Source organism: Rhinopithecus roxellana, chromosome 19 (assembly GCF_007565055.1).
Source record: "Rhinopithecus roxellana isolate Shanxi Qingling chromosome 19, ASM756505v1, whole genome shotgun sequence".
Classification (NCBI taxonomy): domain Eukaryota; kingdom Metazoa; phylum Chordata; class Mammalia; order Primates; family Cercopithecidae; genus Rhinopithecus; species Rhinopithecus roxellana.
In genome coordinates, this window is record NC_044567.1 from 41,888,204 (window position 1) to 41,907,971 (window position 19,768).

A 19,768-nucleotide genomic window follows, 5' to 3' on the forward strand; every position below is an offset into this window, starting at 1 on the left:
GGGAAATAAGATTTTACAAAAGAAACAATTTTAAAACTGATATTTTAAAAAATAAAAAATAAGAGGTAGTATGGCACTAGTTATTGTGGGGAGAAATAAAAATCAAGGTTTAGCATCAAATTTCTGTTTGAATCCTAATTCTTCTGTGTACCAGCTACATGACTCTGGATGTTAGTCTTTCTAAACCTCAGTTTCGTTATCTGTGAAATGAGAGGGGAATGATATCTACTTTGTTTGAGATTGTTGTAATGTGAATTAGAAATAATATCATTAATAGGTAACTTAGTAAGTGGTAGCAGCTACTATTAATCATAGAGAAAAAAAAATCACAGACTTGATTATTCCTGGTATACAAGTTGTGCCTTGAAGACAGGCCTTCTAGAAGGAGGTAGAGTTGCAGGTTGTCACAGTTCTATGGCAATGGAGTAAGTAAGGGTGTACTTTGCATTAAATGGGCCAGTTTGTCTTGATCTGGGGAGACCTGCACTGACTGAAAGAGAAAAGAAATAGGGATGCATATTTCTAGACACAGCGCTGTTCTCTTCCTCTTACCTGGCTCCCTGCGATGTCCTCATTTTACCTTGTTGCTTTCCTGGCAGGTGGCTGTGAAAAACAATATCGATGTCTTCTACTTCAGCTGCCTCATCCCACTCAATGTGCTTTTTGTAGAAGATGGCAAAATGGGTAAGTACGTTCCTGCCTATCCTGCTGAATATACCTTTGCCCTTCCTCTGCATGTCAGGCAGAGCATAGCCCCAGAAGTTTTTAGTTATTTTGAGGTTAAAAAATGGAGTAAGGATATTCTAAAGCTCTTAATAATTGCTTATTATTTATTCTTCTGTGTCACAATCGTTCTTGCTCTGCCATTGGTCTCTAAATCACAGTGCCCAATATCTGAATAATCCAGTCACCCCAGGATACAGAAAAAGAGGTTTGGGGACCAGGTAAATATGGATTCGAGTCTCAGCTCTGCCGTTTATTTGCTATGTGACTGGTCAAGGTGATAAACTTTTTGGAACTTCCATTTCCAAATTTGCAGTGCAAGTAATTTTTATAATTATTTCATGAGATAATACATGTAAATTTAGCACTTTACTCTGTACTAAGTTCATACTGCCTCAAGCTAAGAATTCAGTAATTTGTAATAAACCATCAGAACTCCCAACATGCCTATTGACATTTCTCTCTTCCCATATTTATGAACCACAATCTAATAAAACTGGCTTATATTGGTGCATATTAAACTATGTTGGCACTTAATTGATTTGATTCTCACAATAGCTCTTGGAGTAGGCAGGACGGATGTAATTATAGATAAAGAAATTAAGTCTCAGAAAGGTCATAAGTCACCAAAATAGGAAAACGAGCCAAAATGAAACCCTAGATGTAGACTCTTCCAATATATCCTAGTGTTATTGATGAGGGATTAATTGATCTGAAGTATAGCACTTTTGCAGAGCTCAGCATTGGCTCCAGTCGCAGCCTGCTGCTAGCTGTATTGCAAGGGCCAGCATGACAAAGGAAAATGTGATGCAAGGCATCAAAAATCAGAATACTGACAGATTATGCACATCCATCCTTCCCCTCTGCTTCCCCATACAGAGCGCCAGGTCTTCCTTGCAACATGGAAGGATATTCCCAATGAAAATGAACTTCAATTTCAGATTAAGGAATGTCATTTAAATGCTGGTGAGTAATATACTCTAAATTTCATTTTCATCTTAGTAAATCAAATTAGATATTTGAAATTTTAATCTTTCTTTTGCCTACCCTTTTATCCTCCCCTGTATCTACTATGTTTCTAGTGGGTGTATATGGTAGATACATTACTTTGCAAACCTCTGTTTAAAAAGGTATATTTGATGTAGGTATGTTTTGATGTAGGTACTAGATTACTTACAAGCTAACAGATTTAAGAAACAAGCTAGAATCAACCCATCTACCCAGTTCTTCACTAAAGATGTGTTAGTTCTGTTACTTAAACATCCTAATAATCAAAAACTGAAGTGGCACTTGAGAACATGCACTCCCCTAGTAATTGAAAGGACCATTTCTTCTTTTATATCAATTTTTGGTATTGGAGGAAGGTTAACTTTCTTTCTGAGATTCTGTACTTAGAACCCTGTGTTTATAATTAAATAATATATCATAGTTAGTGAAAGCCTTGTTGGGCCAAGCATGGTGTTTCATACCAGTAATCCCAGCACTTTGGGAGGCCAAGACGGAAGGATCTCTTGAGTCCAGTTCAAGACCAGCCTGGACAATATAGTGAGACCCTGTCTCTCTAAAAGAAAAAAAAAGCCTAGTTGGTAACCTTTTACTACACTGCCCTGTGCCAGCTTTCATATGATGATACTAACCTCTTTAATCACCATTAAAAAGCTCTGTACTCTTTCGTAGTTAACTTTATTACTGTAAAGGAACATGAAAGGGATATCCCAAGAAGAGAAACAATAGCAGCTATTAGTCCCTTGGGCTGTGTTTCTCTCAAGGATTTCTCAGGAATGAAAGGAGCCCTAAGTTATTCAGAGTCCTGCCTTTGTTTCACTGTTGCTCTCTTTCTCTTTAGAGCTCTTTCTCTCTCTTTTGAGGTTAGTCCTAGGCTTTATGAGTTTGAATGAAAGTGAGCCTTGGTGCTTGGTCGGTACCTCCTCTTTCCTCATTTACCCCTCATTTACTCCTGCATACATTGGTGGTTCTCATAAGGAATTTCCAGCACACTGCCATCCTCCCATTGCAGCTGGAGCATAGCACTGGGGGAAGGAGGCAACACGGCAGTATAGAAAGCAAATAATAATAATAATAATAATGCCTTCTCATTCCAGCTTCCCCCATCTCCTCCCGCCCCTGAGACGGAGCATCGCTCTGTCGCCCAGGCTGGAATGCAGTGGCACACTCTCGGCTCACTGCAATCTCCACCTCCTGGGTTCACGCCATTCTCCTGCCTCAGCCTCTGGAGTAGCTGGGACTACAGGCGCCCACCACCAGGCCCGGCTAATTTTTTTTGTATTTTTTTTTTAGTAGAGACGAGGTTTCACCCTATTAGCCAGGATGATCTTGATCTCCTGACCTCGTGATCCACCCGCCTTGGCCTCCCAAAGTGCTGGGATTACAGGTGTGAGCCACTGCACCCAGCCCAGCTTTTTGTTTTTAATTTTAGTTTTTTATGGCTCTATGTGATATGCATCTTCTATGTTCAGATGAATCTTTTAGGCCTTTTGAAATCCAGCATCATAGTGATCAGCTCCTTCCTGTGATACCTTTTAAACTTGATGTTCCTATAGGCCCTCTCTGAGACATTCAGGAGACTGAAGCCCTCCTGAAACCCTCAAAAGACATTCAGACAGGCATCTTTGCATATAGAAACTTCAGGCAGATGTTTGCCTCTGATAATAATTGTTTCATGTCTCTGGAGCTCTTGGAGAGGTGTCTGAAGCATGGTCTTCTGTAATTTCCATCATAATAATTGTTTCAATTTAATTCAGTAATTGATTTTTTTCATTTTGTGCCATATTTGAAGAAGATGACAGTGTCATCTGTCCCTCACTTTGAGGGTCACTGGTGGATCCTGTTAGAGGAGCCGCCTCTGTACCCAGCTAGGAAGAGACCAGGCCCCTGGTTATATTCACCTTTGTGACACTTGTTTCAATGGCAACATTTCAAATAGTATGTTCCTCAGGACACTTTCCCCTTAAGAAAAAGGGTTTTGGGCTGGGCGTGGTGGCTCACACCTGTAATCCCAGCACTTTGGGAGGCTGAGGCAGGTGGATCACGAGGTCAGGAGATCGAGACCATCCTGGCTAACACAGTGAAATCCCATCTCTACTAAAAATACAAAAAATTAGCCAGGTGTGGTGGTAGGCACCTGCAGTCCCAGCTACTTGGGAGGCTGAGGCAGGAGAATTGGCTTGAATCCGGGAGGCGGAGGTTGCAGTGAGCCGAGATTGTGCCTCTGCACTCCAGCTTGGGCAACAGAGTGAGACTCCATCTCAAAAAAAGAAAATAAAAGAAAAAGGGTTTTGTTGTCAATGAAAGTTGAAAAATACAGCATAGGCTAGGCTTCACCTAGAAATTGCCATTGCACGTTAGCAGACTCAAAGTTCTGAGAAGTGCTATATTGAAGAAACCTGTTTAACTCAGTGTGTTAACTGAACTTAATTTGGCCTTGGAATTTAAAATCACAAAATGCTTATTAGTAACATCATGTGGACCACCAGTGTTCCTTGAACATGATCTGGAAAACACTCTCTGAGAGAGCAAAGGTAAACCAGAGGGATGGGAAAGCAGGTTTGGTTTCAGACTTGTTCAGTATGAAAGGGACATGGTTGTTCAAAAAAGAAAATAGAAGTTTGGGTGACTGAGGACTTTGGTCTGTCAAAGTAACAGAATGAAAAAATCCTCCTGCTTTTAGACTGGAGTTTTGAACTCTTATTGCACCTCAGCATGTTTTTGTGATCTTATCAAAGAGGAAGTGTCTGGCATTTCTCCTAGTGGGGCTGTGCCCTTTGATGTTTCTCAGAGCAAATTCAGTTTTGATCAGTTCTGTCATGGCCTCACGCCAATCGCTCCATGCTGTAGGTGCTCCAAATACCAGGGAATCAGATTCCAGTGATACATTGCTCTGTGGCCATGCGGCACATGAAACAGGGGAAAACAGCCATTTCATTTTCTCCAGGAGTCCAGTGCCATCATTTTCCCACACTAAATCACTGCTAGTCTTGCAAGACCACTTCCTGCATCTAATCCTTTCCAGCTCTTCCTTTGAGTCCACCCCCAGGTCTGGAGTGCCCTGGCCTTTAGATTTCCTTCCAGTCTCGAGGGCTCTATTAACGTGAACATTTTCGGGTTTAGTGCCTTCTGATTCAACACCCTGGGTCTAGCTGAGAGCTAAAAATACCATCCTTTCCAGCTGATCTGCCCTAATCACAATAGCACCAACACTTTAAATAGCTTTTCTGTGCTAGCATAGACATTTGACAGATGGAACTAACACTCTGAGGGCTACAGGAAGTCACAGGCTTAAAGGACTTACCAACTTAGCACTGAGCTTTACTTTGCTCTTTCATGTCTTTCTAGAGAATAAAGAAACAGACCCTCTTCCCAAGTCTTAATAATTAATCAGATCTTAAGAGAAAAGTATATGATGGGAGTGCTTATGATGCCACTAATTGTTTAAGTACTAGAAAATGTTAGATCAGAAAGCTGCTGACAGAACTCTCTCCTTCCTAGCACTGATCATTTCTGTGGATGTTGGGAGATCTGTATGAATCTGTTTTACATCTTACCATTACAGCTACATTTGGGGTTAATAGGTATCTGGGACTACTGTCTTTCAGTGCACAAGAAGTAGTTGCATCTCCAGCCATATCTGGAAAGGAATCTTTGTAACAAACAGTTCTACAAACCTGTTTTTTAAATTAAGTGTTTATAATATTAAGAAAAGCTCAGAGACTTAATGTATCTATTTTCATTAGTTAGGTACTGTAATGAGAGACCAATATTTGTTCCAGCCTGGGGGCTAGGTAAGGGTGAATTCTGTTTCATTGTTTTGTTGTGGCTTTCCCCATCCTTTGGAATATTTCAAAAACGGAAACACTCTTCCAGCTAGCGCCTAACTATAATTTGGTTGCTTAAATGGTAAAAAGCATTCTTTTCAGCAATCATAGTGGTTTTGAACTTGCTAATAAATACCACAGCAGGTCCACAGATGTAAATTCCCCCATTCCCACTCTCTAATATGAGTACCTCCTTCACCCTTATTGCTGTCAGAGGATGTGTGACCTTAACTAAAGTAGAAGGATAAAGGAAGGAAGATCACATCCATACCTTCTAAGAGTTCAGACCCAGATTCAAAATGCCAAATTTATGGAAGGATACATAAGAAATCTTATCTTGGCTGGGCTCGGTGGCTCACACCTGTAATCCCACACTTTGGGAGCTTGAGGCAGGAGGATAATGTGAGCCTGGGAGGTCGAGACTGCAGTGAGCCGTGATCATGCCACTGCACTTCAGTCTGGGCATCAAAGAAAGACCCTGTCGAGAGAGAGAGAAAGCAAGGAAGGAAAAAGAAAAGAAATCATATCTTGAACGAAGTGTAACTATATTTGACCATCTTTTATTCTATGCTTCGGGATAAATCTCAGTATCTTATGCCTGAGATGATATCATAAGCACACACTGAAACAACATTACATTACATGCTCATTCTCAAAGTCTCACAATTATAAGATTCCGTCATGTTTCCCGGAAGTTCAAAATGTGTTTTAAAAAATTAAAAACTGTAATTAATCTTGTCAAGAATTCTATCCCTGTCTGACCAGGAAGCCTCCTTATATCTGGCTTCCCTTGCCATTCTTAATCATACATTTAGCAGAATCTGATCATTCTGCAATCTGTAAATCTTCAAACTCAAACCTAATATCTAAAATATATAAAAATCAAATCACACATACTAATGTTATGGAACCCTCTAGCCTTCCGATAAAAATCACAGGGCAATCATTCATTAGGAGCAGAGCTAGGTTGCTGGCCAGAATGCTTCCAAATGTATTAAAGTTACATCAATTCAACTTGCTTGTTCTTCCTGGCTGTTGGCCATGTTTTCTAATTCTAGAAGAGTGAGAGTGAGTGAGAGAGAGTTTCTTAGCCTGTCATCTCTTACATAGGTGGTGAAATAATTGAGATTATTTCATAATTATTTCTGTAGGAGTCTGGCCCTTGCCACATATATACGCTAGAATGTATTTGTGCCTGTGCAGCAAGGTGGCTGTTCAACAAAGGCTCCTACTTTGTGTGTTTTTGGGTTTCCCGGGAAATGAGCAAAGGCCTGGAAAGTTAGGAATGATTTTTACAACTTAAAGCAAGCCCCTCTGTGTTCAAGACAATGTCAAAAGGCATTAGCCAAACCCTAGCTGATGATGTTGCCTAGCAACCCAGTCAGAGCTGCAAGAGCCCTTCATTTTGGGAACCAGGATGGCAGCCATAACTGCCTCATCCCCCACTAGGTGATTAAAGGGGCATATTAAGGCCCCTTCTTCCACCAATATTGCATGTAAGTACCCTGAGATACATTTTTTGACTCCTCAGATAGAGCCATTTCTTTTTTTTTTTTTTTGTTTTTTTTTTTTTTGAGACAGAGTCTTGCTCTGTCGCCCAGGCTGGAGTGCAGTGGCCGGATCTCAGCTCACTGCAAGCTCCGCCTCCCGGGTTCACGCCATTCTCCTGCCTCGGCCTCCCGAGTAGCTGGGACTACAGGCGCCCGCCACCTCGCCCGGCTAGTTTTTTTGTATTTTTTAGTAGAGACGGGGTTTCACTGTTTAGCCAGGATGGTCTTGATCTCCTGACCTCATGATCCGCCCGTCTCAGCCTCCCAAAGTGCTGGGATTACAGGCTTGAGCCACTGCGCCCGGGAGCCATTTCTTAACTACTCTGCTTGGTGTTAGTGAAAACCTTGGAAATAAAAGGGGAAAAGCTAAGTAATAACTAAGTGTGGTAAAAACGTCTCATGAAAGGAGTCTTAGTGCCTCCTCTCCTGAGCTGTCAGTGGTTTGAATGTGGGAGAAGGACACCAGGGTGAGAGCTACCTGCAAAAGTAGTTCACATCTATGTCTATGGCATTATGTAAATATTGGCATCTCCAACACCTATCAGAGCAGATAGTGATGAGAGGTACCTGTTGTATCGCAGATAATGTGGGATACACAGTGATGAAAAACTGCAGTATCCCTTTGTTCAGAGAGCTTACTGTTTAGAAGGGTAGAAAGACCATCCATCATAGCAACCTTTTCCCAGAGTGCACAATAGAATATGACAGATTTTTATGTGGGGAGAATTTAGTTCTTGAAGTAGGCATGAGTAATTTGAATGCTCTCTTCAGAAATGAATATAATAAACAGTCAACAAAGAAGCAGTGCTTGTCATCTCTATTCTTAAAGTTTCTCTGATAACAACAACATCTCATAAAGAGAGAAATAACCTTTAATTCTGGAACGTTATATCTTTTCGAAGCTATAGTCATGAGGAAGAGCCAAAACACCAACCCATTCTTACCCTGAGTTGGTGACTATGAAAACTTCTGTCATGACCAGCAGCAGCAGCTGGGATCTTAGGATCTAGCAGCAGTCACCTTTGCACAGCTTTAGTCTTTCTCAAAATCTGTGGTTGAGACAGTTTGTTCTGTTATTTTTTTCGAGGCATAGTGTTCCCTAAAGGCTTAAGAAATCATTTTTGCCTGCTTTGAGAAAAAAAAAAATCTTAAACATCTAGGTTAATAAATTTGATTTGCAGTTGAATTCTGCAGCTCTGGGCCCTTCCGGATCCTGGCAGTTGAGGCCCAAGTGGCTCACAATGAAGTAGTAGTGACTTGGGAAGTGGCACTATGGATGTGGTCATCAGTCTGTGTGTCCCCATTGATCTGGAGCCAGCATCCAGAAATGAATACCAACATGACAGTCACTGTGGCTTACCCACACACTCATTTCTGTCTTTGTCCTCTTCAGAGCCTTCTTTACCTGTCTAGCACCTAATTTGAGATTGCCAACTCCTTAGGCCCACCAATTTCATAATCTCCAAAGGTAACTCGCACTAATCCATAGGTGTACCTTATTGTGTGTTCAGTCCTGGAATCTGATAGGCAGACAATTCATGAACCTGTTCTTCACTTTTTGCTATTGTGTGGGAGAATGCCTTCTGAAATGTACACATGTCCAAGTGACAGTACTTGTCAGGGAACTGAACACACATGGCTCATAAGGGTGTGAGAAGAGAGTATACATTTGTTTGAGATTTTAACTGAAGGTGTTGGATTTTGAATCTGTATTTCTAGACACTGTTTCCAGCAAGTTGCAAAACAACAATGTTTATACTATTGCCAAGAGGAATGTGGAAGGGCAGGACATGCTGTACCAATCCCTGAAGCTCACTAATGGCATTTGGATTTTGGCTGAGCTACGTATCCAGCCAGGAAACCCCAATTATACGGTAAGGCCTTTCTCAGAATGGGTAAGATGGATTAGAAGAGGGAGGTGAGAGCCCTTTCATTTTTACTTAGCACCCTAGAAAGACCTGGAGGAGGTGCTTCAAACCCAAGATACACGAAATAAGTAGTCAGTGAAGAAGCTTCCATTTGCCTCAATGGAAGACCTCCTCTCTGCAGTGTCTGCCCCATCCAACAGGGATGGTACCTCTGCCAAGTGCCTCAAATCCATCCCTCCCCTCTGGTGTATACAGAGTTGCTCACAAAACTTGGCATCTTCATCCTCAATATCAGTTAATATGAATCTAGTGTACCTGTGCATGTGGTACTATAACAAGCTGCCAAGAGGATTGTTTACATAGCTAATGTCAAGAAGACCTTTCTTGTTCTTGGAGTTCATGACCTAAGGCTATCAGAGTCATTAACACATGAACTGTTTTCAGCAGCATTGTATGACCTGAAATACTTGTTATTAAAGATAAGGCAAAATGGAACACACCTTTGGAAGCACATAGGGAGACTTTAGTTTGGGAAACTTCCTTCAGTATCACACTGAACTAAAGTAAAAATTCTGGCAGTAATAAGGCAGAAGCAGTTGCTTTGTTAAACAGCAAAGATTGATACCCAAGCACTAGGCTATTTTAAAATGCTATTTTATTTGCTATTGTAAAATGCAATTTCCCAATAGGATGCTGCTTGTCATCTGCATTTTGAAAAGTAAAGAAAAAACCCCTGGGATGGGAGAAATATCTTATTCCTCTGTTGTGTTTGAGGGTTTTAGAGGGAGCTATTTAATTCTGAGGAAGCTGAATAGTCAGTAGCTTAAGGGAGCCTTTTAGTCATTTAGCTGAGAAAAGTCTGTGACCCGTTCCTTAATTTTGACAGCTAAGTCTGTTTTCACTAGCATATATCAAGGGAATAGTACCATCCAGAACTGAAAATTCTTGGTGTTTTTCCCACTAGTTCCCTTCCTTTGAAGTAAGTCGGAGTAGTGGGGGGTGTCTGTGTGTGTGTGTGTGTGTGTGTGTATATATGTATGTGTACACGCTTGCTCCTGAGGCCTATCAAGTTAGACTTTTGCCCAAGCACTTACAAGCTGAAAAACTTCAGGCTTCCCTCATAAAATGTGTGCTGCTCTCCCCAGCCCCCCACCAGTCTCATCTTTTTTGAAGAGTAACATACGCTGTCATTTATCTTGAGTTTCCCAAGAAAGGAAAACCCCTTTGTGCTGTTTCTGGAGGGAAAGTTTTACTATAAAACCAAGTTAGCACATGCCTGTAATCCCAGCTACTGGAGAGACTGAGGCAGGAGGATCACCTGAGCCCATGAGTTCAAGACCAGCCTGGGTAACATAGTTAGACCTTGTCTCAGTTGGAAGAAAAAAAGGGTTGAGGGGAGAATAACTCCATTTACTCTCTAGAAATTTGCCAAAAGTTTGTATATGGGTGTATGTGTGTGTGTGTTTGTTTTTTCCTTTTTTTCTTTTTGCTTACTGTCCATTATTTTATTATATATAATCTTCCATCTCAGCTAGGTTAAAGCAGCATGATTACTCCCAGGTTGCAGATAAGTAAACCATGGCTAAGAATGATTAGTGACTAGTTCAAGATCATGTAATTTGTTGGTAGGTGAGTTTTGTTTAGAATTCAGGTGTTTCTTGACACTCTTCTTAACACCGTATTCTTGATTTTGAGAAGAGCTTCTTAGTATCACTGTCCTAAAGATAGTTTGTTTAACTTTTTAAAAAGTTTAATTTTGAAATAATTAAAGATTTAACAAATTTTTTAAATGGAACAGGAGAGTTTCTACATCTCTTTTACCAGTTTTCCCCATTAATAATAACATCTTACACACCTATACTACATTTTCAAAACTAGGAAATAGATATTATTACAATATAATAATTAACTATAGACATTATTTTCATTTCACCAGTTTTTATATTCCTGGTGATGTAATGGGTGGGTGGGAGATTGGTAGTGTATGGTACTATGAACTCTTATTACATGTATCAATTTGATAACTGCTGCCAGAGTCCAGACACAGACTTGTTCTGTCACCACACACAAAAAAAAAAAACCTTTGTGGTCAGACTCTCACCCCAGCCCTAACCCCTGGCAGCCTTTCTCCATTACTATAATTGTATCATTTTTAGAATGTTGTTTAAATTACACATGTAGCATGTAACCTCTTAAGATTGTTTTTTGCACACATAATACTCATAACATTCTTCCAAGTTGTACATTTATCCATAGCTTGTTCTTTTTTATGGCCAAGTAATAGTTCACTATATCCATGTACCACAGTTTCTCCATTCACCCTTTGAAGAATATTTTCTCCTTTAAACAAAAGTTCTGAGGTAATTGTAAAGTCATATGCAGTTGTGAGAAATTATACAGTGACTGGGTGTGGTGGCTCATGCCTTAATGCCAACACTTTGGAAGGCTGTATTGGGAGGATCGCTTGAGGACAGGAGTTCAAGACCAACCTGGTCAACATAGTGGGACCCCATTTTTATTAAAAAATATTTTTTAAAAGAAATTATACAGTGAGCTCTTTCTGTAAGTGGCCTGAGATGATTTCTGTTCAGTTGGCCTAGAAAACCCCTAAAATCATACAAAGCAAGAGATTCAAATCTTCATGTTCACTTTAAGAACACCCGTGGAAGTGCCCAGGCCATCAAATGTATGCATATCCAAATAGCCACCAAGTACTTGAAAGATGTCACTTTATAGACTTAATGTGTGTCCATTTCATATTATTCTAATGGAGTTGGTAGGTGTGCCTAAGCCAAACAGAGGGGCTGGGCACAGGATGATAGGTAGCCCAAAAAAAGTGCTACATTTGTGCTATACACGCTTAAAAAGGCAAAGAGTAATGCTGACCCTAAGGGTTTAGATGCAGATTCTCTGGTCATTGAGCATGTCCAGGTGAACAAAGCCCCAGGATATGTTGCTGAACTTACAGAGCTCAGGTCACATTAACCCAAAAATAAACTCCCCTGCCACATATTGAAATAATCCTTACTGAAAAAGAGTAAATTGTTCCTAAACCAGAAGAGAGGCTTGCAGGGAAGAAAAAGATATCCCAGAAGAAATTGAAGAAAACACAAATGTATAGTCTGGGAATAAATTCAGCATGGAATAAATGCAAATAAAAGTTTAAAAAAATAGATTCTGTCCTCATGGTTTAGCCACACCCACCTTCCTTTGTCCCATCTATTTTTATTTTATATATATGTGTGTGTGTGCGTGTGTGTGTGTGTGTATATAATATAGAGAGAGATGGGATCTCACTATGTTGTGCAGGCTGTGTCAAACTCCTGGCCTCGAGCAATCCTCCCATCTCGGCCTCCCAAAGCAGTGGGATTGTAGGCATGAGCCATTGCACCCGGCCCCCTCCAACCCCGTATTTTTAAATGGTGAATTTGTTTATACTTCCTTGCCCCCTTTCCTATTCTTCATCCTATCTGGTGACTAGATTCTCTCTGCCCATAATACCATCTAAATCTCCCATCATAGCACTTGACAAATAGGTCTAATTTGTTCCCCTAAGTGGCACCCCAGACTCTAAATTCATTCTGATCCATTCCCTTCATCACCCTAAATTCCTATTACACTATTAATCTGATCTGAGCTAAGTATTAAGAAAGAAAGAAGGCCGGGCGCAGTGGCTCACGCCTGTAATCCCAGCACTTTGGGAGGCCAAAGCGGGCGGGTCACTAAGTCAGGAGATCAAGACCATCCTGGCTAACACGGTGAAACCCCATCTCTACTAAAAATACAAAAAAGGCCGGGCACGGTGGCTGAAGCCTGTAATCCCAGCACTTTGGGAGGCCGAGGCGGGCGGATCACGAGGTCAGGAGATCGAGACCATCCTGGCTAACATGGTGAAACCCCGTCTCTACTAAAAAAATAAAAAAAACTAGCCCGGCGAGGTGGCGGGCGCCTGTAGTCCCAGCTACTCGGGAGGCTGAGGCAGGAGAATGGCGGAGCTTGCAGCGAGCTGAGATCCGGCCACTGCACTCCAGCCTGGGCGACAGAGCGAGACTCCGTCTCAAAAAAATTTAAAAAATAATAAAAAATAATAATAAAAAAATTAGCCGGGCATGGTGGCGGACACCTGTAGTCCCAGCTACTCGGGAAGCTGAGGCAGGAGAATGGCATGAACCCGGGAGGTGGAGCTTGTAGTGAGCCGAGATCGCACCACTGCAGTCCAGCCTGGGCAATGAGGGAGACTCCGTCTCAAAAAAAAAGAAAGAAATCTGGTTGAGCCAGCACTAATGTATGACAGACTGATGGTCCCTTAGTCTCCTAAGAGGGGTTAATAAAACACTTCTCCCCAAACCCCAGTTTTTATTGTATTTTATTAACAAGATAGGTTTATCCTATTCCTATAAGGGTGAGGCTATATCTCTGTAAGTAGGTAAGCCTCATCTGAAAGATAACTTGTCCCACGTGAAGCAGTGTATGTTCCATACCATATGCCAAAAGTGGATGCATAGCCCCTTACTTTAATTAAGCAGGACTGGTGACTCTTCTGCCCTTGGTATGTCTAGTTTGGACTGGATTCCTGAGTGGCTGATGTTAAAGACATGTCACATAAGCAATTAGCAGTTGGAAAGTTAAGCCCCAGGGAAGGCGTCTTTCTCCCTAGGAGCCATACAAAGTGAAACCCAGAGTCCTAGCTATATTTAATAAACTTGACACTTTGTCAGAGGCTGGGATGGAGGTAGAAGTGGGGAGGTGTGGATATTAAGAGTCCAGAGACAGAGGAAGTTTATTCCCCATCCTCCAAAGACCAGCTGTAATGCCCAGGGCCTAGGGTCTGGTCAGTCCATGACTCCCCACCAATGCCAGCCTTGGCAGTTTGAGCCGTTGTTGAGGAAGGCAACATTTCCTTACTAGTCGTAAACATAAAAATGAACCTCCAGCTGGAGGAACTTCAAGTATTGTTACAAAGATGTGGAAAAATACAAGATAGTATTTTGGGGGAGTATTTGGGGACTACCTCTCTTTAGTCTGGGAGTTAACAGTTAAGCTGTTGTTTCTCTTTTTAGATTCCTCTTCTCTTCCATTTCTGAACCCACATATTCTCCCACTAGAATTTTCCACAACATTGGCTGTAGAGAAGGAGGTACAAGAATTGCTTCAGGCCGGGCGCAGTGGCTCATGCCTATAGTCCCAGCACTTTGGGAGGCTGAGGCAGGTGGATCACCTGAGGTCAAGAGTTCGAGACCAGCCTGGCCAACATGGCAAAACCCCGTCTCTACTAAAAACACAGGAAAAAAAAAAAATTGCCAGGTGTGATGGCATGCGTCTGTAGTCCCAGCTACTCATGAGGCTCAGGCAGGAGAATCGCTTGAACCCGGGAGGTGGAGGTTGCAGTGTACTGAGATCATGCCACTGCATTCAAGCCTGGGTGACAGAGCAAGACCCTGTCTCAAAAAAAGAATTCCATCAATAGGGAGTTTGAAAGTCAAGGAAATGCCTAAAGATGCAACTTGGACCAAAGTAGGGAGCTGTTTTCTATATATAGAAAGTTAGTTCTTAAGTTAGTTGTTTTTTTTTTTTCCCACATTTATCAGAATTGTCTTCCTGACTAATACCAAGCAGCAGTTTTGGGAATGCCTTGGAGACTGAATATTAAAGCTGTAAATCAATAGAATATCTTCTGACGTTCTTTTGTTTGGTTTGGGGTTTTTTTTTTTTTTTGCATTTTAAATTTTACTTTAACTTTTTAGGTTGTTAGTTTTTAGGAAATTCGTGATTGACCTTTTATTCAAAGATAGACCTTCTTGACCTTTTATTCAAAGATAGTCTCACCTTTTGCACTATGTTAAATTGTCCTTAGTCTCTAATAAGAGAATAAAGAGGTAAAATAGTCTAAAATCTCATGGTGCTACATCATTCAAGACAATTTTTGTTGACCTGCCCTAATTAACAAGAGGAATGATGTCAGCAATATAAAATATATAGCTATTAAATTTTCTGGTTCTAGAGTACATTTTGCATGCATATGTTATTGTTAATAATATTCTGCCTAATCTAATACAATTAGGATTCTAAATCTGGGTTTAAATTTTGTCCTTACTGACTCACAAAGTGAAATTCTCAATATTCACCATTAAGATCCTTTTAATATTGATGTTTAATTTGGTATTTGTTAGACTAAAAGAAGAGGGGGTGGTGGGGGTATCAGAGGTGTCTGATTTGCCTGTCTAAAGAGGCAGAAAATAAAAGATTAAGCTGTTGATGTGAATTTTAAGGTTGGGTTACACTAAGTGAGTGTCTTTTCATGTACTTGTCTTCCCTCTTAGGGGTGTATACTCTCCTCATAATGCAGAAAGGACTAATACCTTGGACCTACCTAGTTTATGGTTTCATTTCACTTGATAGATTGTACATCCTCCTGAAGTTGGGACTGAGATATAGCCGTCCTCTTGTCAGACTGAGAAACGGAGGCTGAAATGAGCACCAGCATGTTAAGGCTTTAGCCCTTCCCTTTTCATTTAATAATAACCTCTATAACCCTTAGCAAAGCATTAGAGCAGCTGTTCCTCTGCAGTCAGTGGCTTTGGTGTTTTTAGTATGGATTATTTCCTAATCTTATAGACCCACATGGAATGGAGGTAGAAGCACAGCACAACTCGATATTGATTAAATTGAAATGCTAAAACCCACAGTACTTATTGACATAATCTCTTTGTTTGGCTACTCCTGTGATAGAAGTTTCTCTCCCACTGTGTCAAAAGTTTTCTTGAACTGAGTGCTTAGATACGTTTAGAGTTAATGCCAACCTCTGTACTAATCTTCCATCTCCTTTTTCTCCTAACAGCTGTCACTGAAGTGTAGAGCTCCTGAAGTCTCTCAGTACATCTATCAGGTCTACGACAGCATTTTGAAAAACTAACAAGACTGGTCCAGTACCCTTCAATCACGCTGGGATCAGTGCAAGCCAAGAACTCTTAACTGGAAGAAATTGTATTGCTGTGTAGAATCTGAACCCAAACACACTGAGGCCACCCAGCAAGGTAGTAACTAGTCTAACCTGTGCTAACATTAGGGCACAACCTGTTGGATAGTTTTAGCTTCCTGTGAACATTTGTAACCACTGCTTCAGTCACCTCCCACCTCTTGCCACCTGCTGCTGCTATCTGTCCTTACTTGTGGGCTTCTCCATGCTGTGCCAATGGCTGGCTTTTTGTACACCCTCTTTTGAGTGTAGTTTGGTATTTTGTAATTGAGAGCTCATTTCAAAAGCAGAAAAAGACAACAAATATTAAAGCAAGGAAAAGTGTCACTGAAACACTGCACTTTATTGTTTTATACTTTTGTACATATGAGAAACCAAGGGAGTAGTGCAACCAGTAGAAAGCATTGAAATGACTGTCATTAACCACACAGTCCTGGAGGCAGAGATGCAGTTACCCGCCCTAGCTTTTGAGGGGTTGTCTTATCTGTGATAGCCTTATCCCTGGTCATTTGGATTTTCAGATTGCTTTTTTTTTTCCCTCCAGACTCCTTTTCCTTGGCCAAGCCTTCATGTTTCCCCCTTTCCATATCATAATCTCATTTGATTGCTCTGCAAATGGGAACGGTGATCTTCTTGAATGATGTTTCAGGGTGCAAAAACTATAGAGCCTGTCAGCACCAAAGCTGAGAGAAGTTACACCTTACTCCTTTCCTTTCCCCTGAACAAACCTGCTAATCCCACTAATTCAGGAATTTGAGTAGAGATGGGGAACAAGAACCCGGATGCTGTCCCCTCACCCCCTCTCCTGCATTTCTCAGGTCCAGTTCAAATCTAAAATCCTACTTTTAGAGTTGAAACAGAGTAATAACTTACCAACCCTCTTTTTCTACAAAGGAGAAAGATAAAAGGCACAAAGGTCACTGCCAAGGCCTGTCAGCTGTGTAGTAGCAGAGCCGAGACTGAGTCTCCTAAGTCCCTGTCAGTGTGGTTTTCACCACAGGACTGTCTCTTGTTGTTTTCCCCTAATGCCTTCTCCTGCCTTTTCTGTGCCTACTTTTTGGCTCTTCACATATTCCATATTGATTTTGACGCCCTGTTTATTGGCATCAGGTGGCAGCTGAGTAGCTTTTGAATTACTCGAAGGTAAAGCCAGATGCCAGAATGAAGGCGTAGCCGGTGTTTCCCATATGCCCCCGGAGCCCCACTTCTTGAGGCCAGCAGAATAGGTGCAGAGATGAAGTGAGCTTAGAGATGTCGCAAATGCTCTTTATCCCTTCAGCTCTCTGATCTGCTCTTTCTTAATGATACTTAGGCTGCAGGCCATATTAAGATCATCCCAGAGGTTCAGGCAGTTCCTGTCATCTCTGAAAAGACTGGGGGATATGAAATCTTCCCCCTACCCCCCTTAACACATTGGATATGATTTTTCAAAGAATGCTTCATGCCCAAAATACCAACCTGTTTAGCAGTGTTATACTGTTTGATCTGCGGGCACTTGTTGCATTGCCTGGCACCCAGTATTCAGGGTCCTTGACTAAGACTGTTCTTCTCAGATGCCCTGCTTAAATCTGGGGCACTTCAGGCTCCACGGGCCTCATGTTGGACTGAGACCTAACTCACTGGACTCAGAGGAGGAATCATGAAAACAAAAGCAAAACTATCCCACACCCCTATTTTATATCTGAAATAACCCTGCTTCATACCAGTTGCAAAGCTTGTGGGGAATGGTCCCCCAAAGCACTTTCTTAAACTTTGAGAATCTCCAAGAGAAGAATATTTGGGGAGGGAGGGAGGAAATATATCCCTTGCACACCACCCCTCAAGCACATGGCAGTAGGAAACAGCACAGGATTGTATGTGGGAGGTGGGTAGGTCGGTGATGTGTGGGGTGGAAAAGCAGGTTGGTAAAGTTCCCTTCTTGGGACTCATTCCTGGAGTCAGTGGATACAAGTAGTGAAGAAGGTTCACACTGCAAATAGTGTTCTCATCTCAAAGCAAACTATCATTCCAGAAGGAAAAGTATGTCAGGGCAAGCAGACAACACAATTTCCTACCAGAATATGTCCCTCAACCCCCAAAACAAGGCTTCTGTCAGCCTCCCCACCAGTGATGGATAACAGCTCCTATTCTCAGCCGACCTGACTGAGGCAACCCATGAACTCTGCACTCCTTGGGGAGGCTGCCTCCCATCACACCCCTGAGCAGAGTTAGGGAGGAATTCTACTTCCCATAAAAGGACCTCTCCTGAGGGGCAGAACCTGTTGCCTCCACCACAGCTTCCCTCTTGGCTCATTCCAAGCTTGGCCAAATTAGGGAAGTGGGGTGGAGGTTGCCCTGCGTCCCCCTCCTCGGCCTGCGTGTGTCTTTGTAATGTCAGCTGGCATCATACAATGGGCAGGAGAAGCAAACACCCAGAACTCTTGCTGGTCAGAGATTCCCTGAGTGTCTGTCCTCACCCAAGCCTGCTCTGTGTGTCTGTGTTGTGAAGCTTGAGACTCTGGAAAGAAATGGGGAGGGGGGTGGGGGAAATGTTGCCCTAAGAATGCTTCTCATTCCTCTGTTCTTGTTGGGTCCTGTTTTTGGGGAGGGTAGGGATTGGGGGAGCTTGACCTTGTGTCTTCGTCAATAAACTCACATTTACACAAAATGAAATTTGTGATATGTACTTTTTTTCCCCCAGAATTGACATTCTAGGAGAAAACACAGCCAGCCAGAGAGGGACAGAACATTCATAACCACTCTATTAAACCTTTTCTGACTGCCCCAGCCCTCCCAGGGATTCAGCCACATGAAATTAAGAGTAACTTGAGGGAGAATCATATACCTCCTGGAGGCTCCATTTCACCAAGCCCCAAACCACTCTGCGACTCCAGGCATCTCTACAGGCAGGGAGTGCTCAGAGGAGCCAATCTGTCTTTCCTGGCAGTTCCCCTGCTGGGGCCCCAGGCAGATGGTCCCAGGGGCAGTAGCCGGAGCCACAGGGCCTTTTTCTGACTTGTCAGTTGGCATCCAGCCAGCAGGACCCAGGGCGAGAGGAATGTGGCAGAGCTGCTCATCAGTTTATAAACCCAGGATGTCTCAATCATCTCTCAACTTACAAAAGTCTCTCAGACCTGGCCTCAGGGCCTGCATATTCCCAAGCAAATGGAATTAATGCTGCTTTAAAACAAGTTTCCCAGGGAGTTCCAAGACTAGAGGCCTGCATTTGTGTTGCTGGGGGCATGTGACCCATATGTTGTCAAGACAGGAGGCCCCCCCAAGCCTAGGTTCTGATAAGCTGACAGCTGCTGAGATCTCCCACTGCCTGGAATTGGGGGAAGAGGCTGGAATGAACACCAAGATGCCCCTGGACAAGTCCCTGAACCTCTCTCACCACTAGAGTGAGTGTAGACCAAGCACTCTGCAGCATTTAGGACTTGGTGGGTGCTCAGCAACCGTAGCTGCCTTTATTACTTGGATGTCCAAACTCCATGAGCAAACTGCCTTTGGCAGCTAGGAACTTTCTGGTTGTCTCCATGTTGCCCGGCTGCAGTTAGCCCTGGCTGTAATAGGAAACATGCTTGGTGAGAGTGGGGTCAAATCGGGGTCACCAGTTAAGAATGACGTTAATTTGGGCAAGGAAAGTCCTCAAGGAGAGGCTCTCAACTCTTGGGTGAACATTAATGTCACCTGGAGAACTTTCGAAAAAGACATGGTTCAGTTCAGTCTGGAATGGGACCTGGGGGAATCAGCATGTTTTAAAACTCCCCAGGTGTTTTCTAACTTGCAGTCACGGTCAAGAATCACTGCCAGAGAGAGGCTCACACCTGTTCGCCTACT

General features: G+C 42.3%; 1 protein-coding gene across 6 annotated transcripts in view; it reads left to right on the forward strand.

Annotated features, from left to right (window-relative positions):
* AP2B1 (adaptor related protein complex 2 subunit beta 1) overlaps positions 1–18,596 on the forward strand; it is a 141,022-nt gene extending 122,426 nt beyond the window's left edge. For 4 of the 6 annotated variants that reach the window (XM_010385198.2, XM_010385199.2, XM_010385202.2 and 1 more), the window contains exons 19-22: positions 600–684; positions 1,603–1,689; positions 8,825–8,979; positions 15,812–18,596. In XM_010385198.2, coding sequence (XP_010383500.1) covers positions 600–684; positions 1,603–1,689; positions 8,825–8,979; positions 15,812–15,886 — 402 coding nt within the window. In that variant the 3' untranslated portion in view covers positions 15,887–18,596. The remainder of the gene's footprint in view (positions 1–599; positions 685–1,602; positions 1,690–8,824; positions 8,980–15,811) is intronic. The other 2 variants (XM_010385204.2, XM_010385200.2) reach the window with 2 other exon arrangements.
* The last annotated feature ends 1,172 nt before the right edge of the window (positions 18,597–19,768 follow it).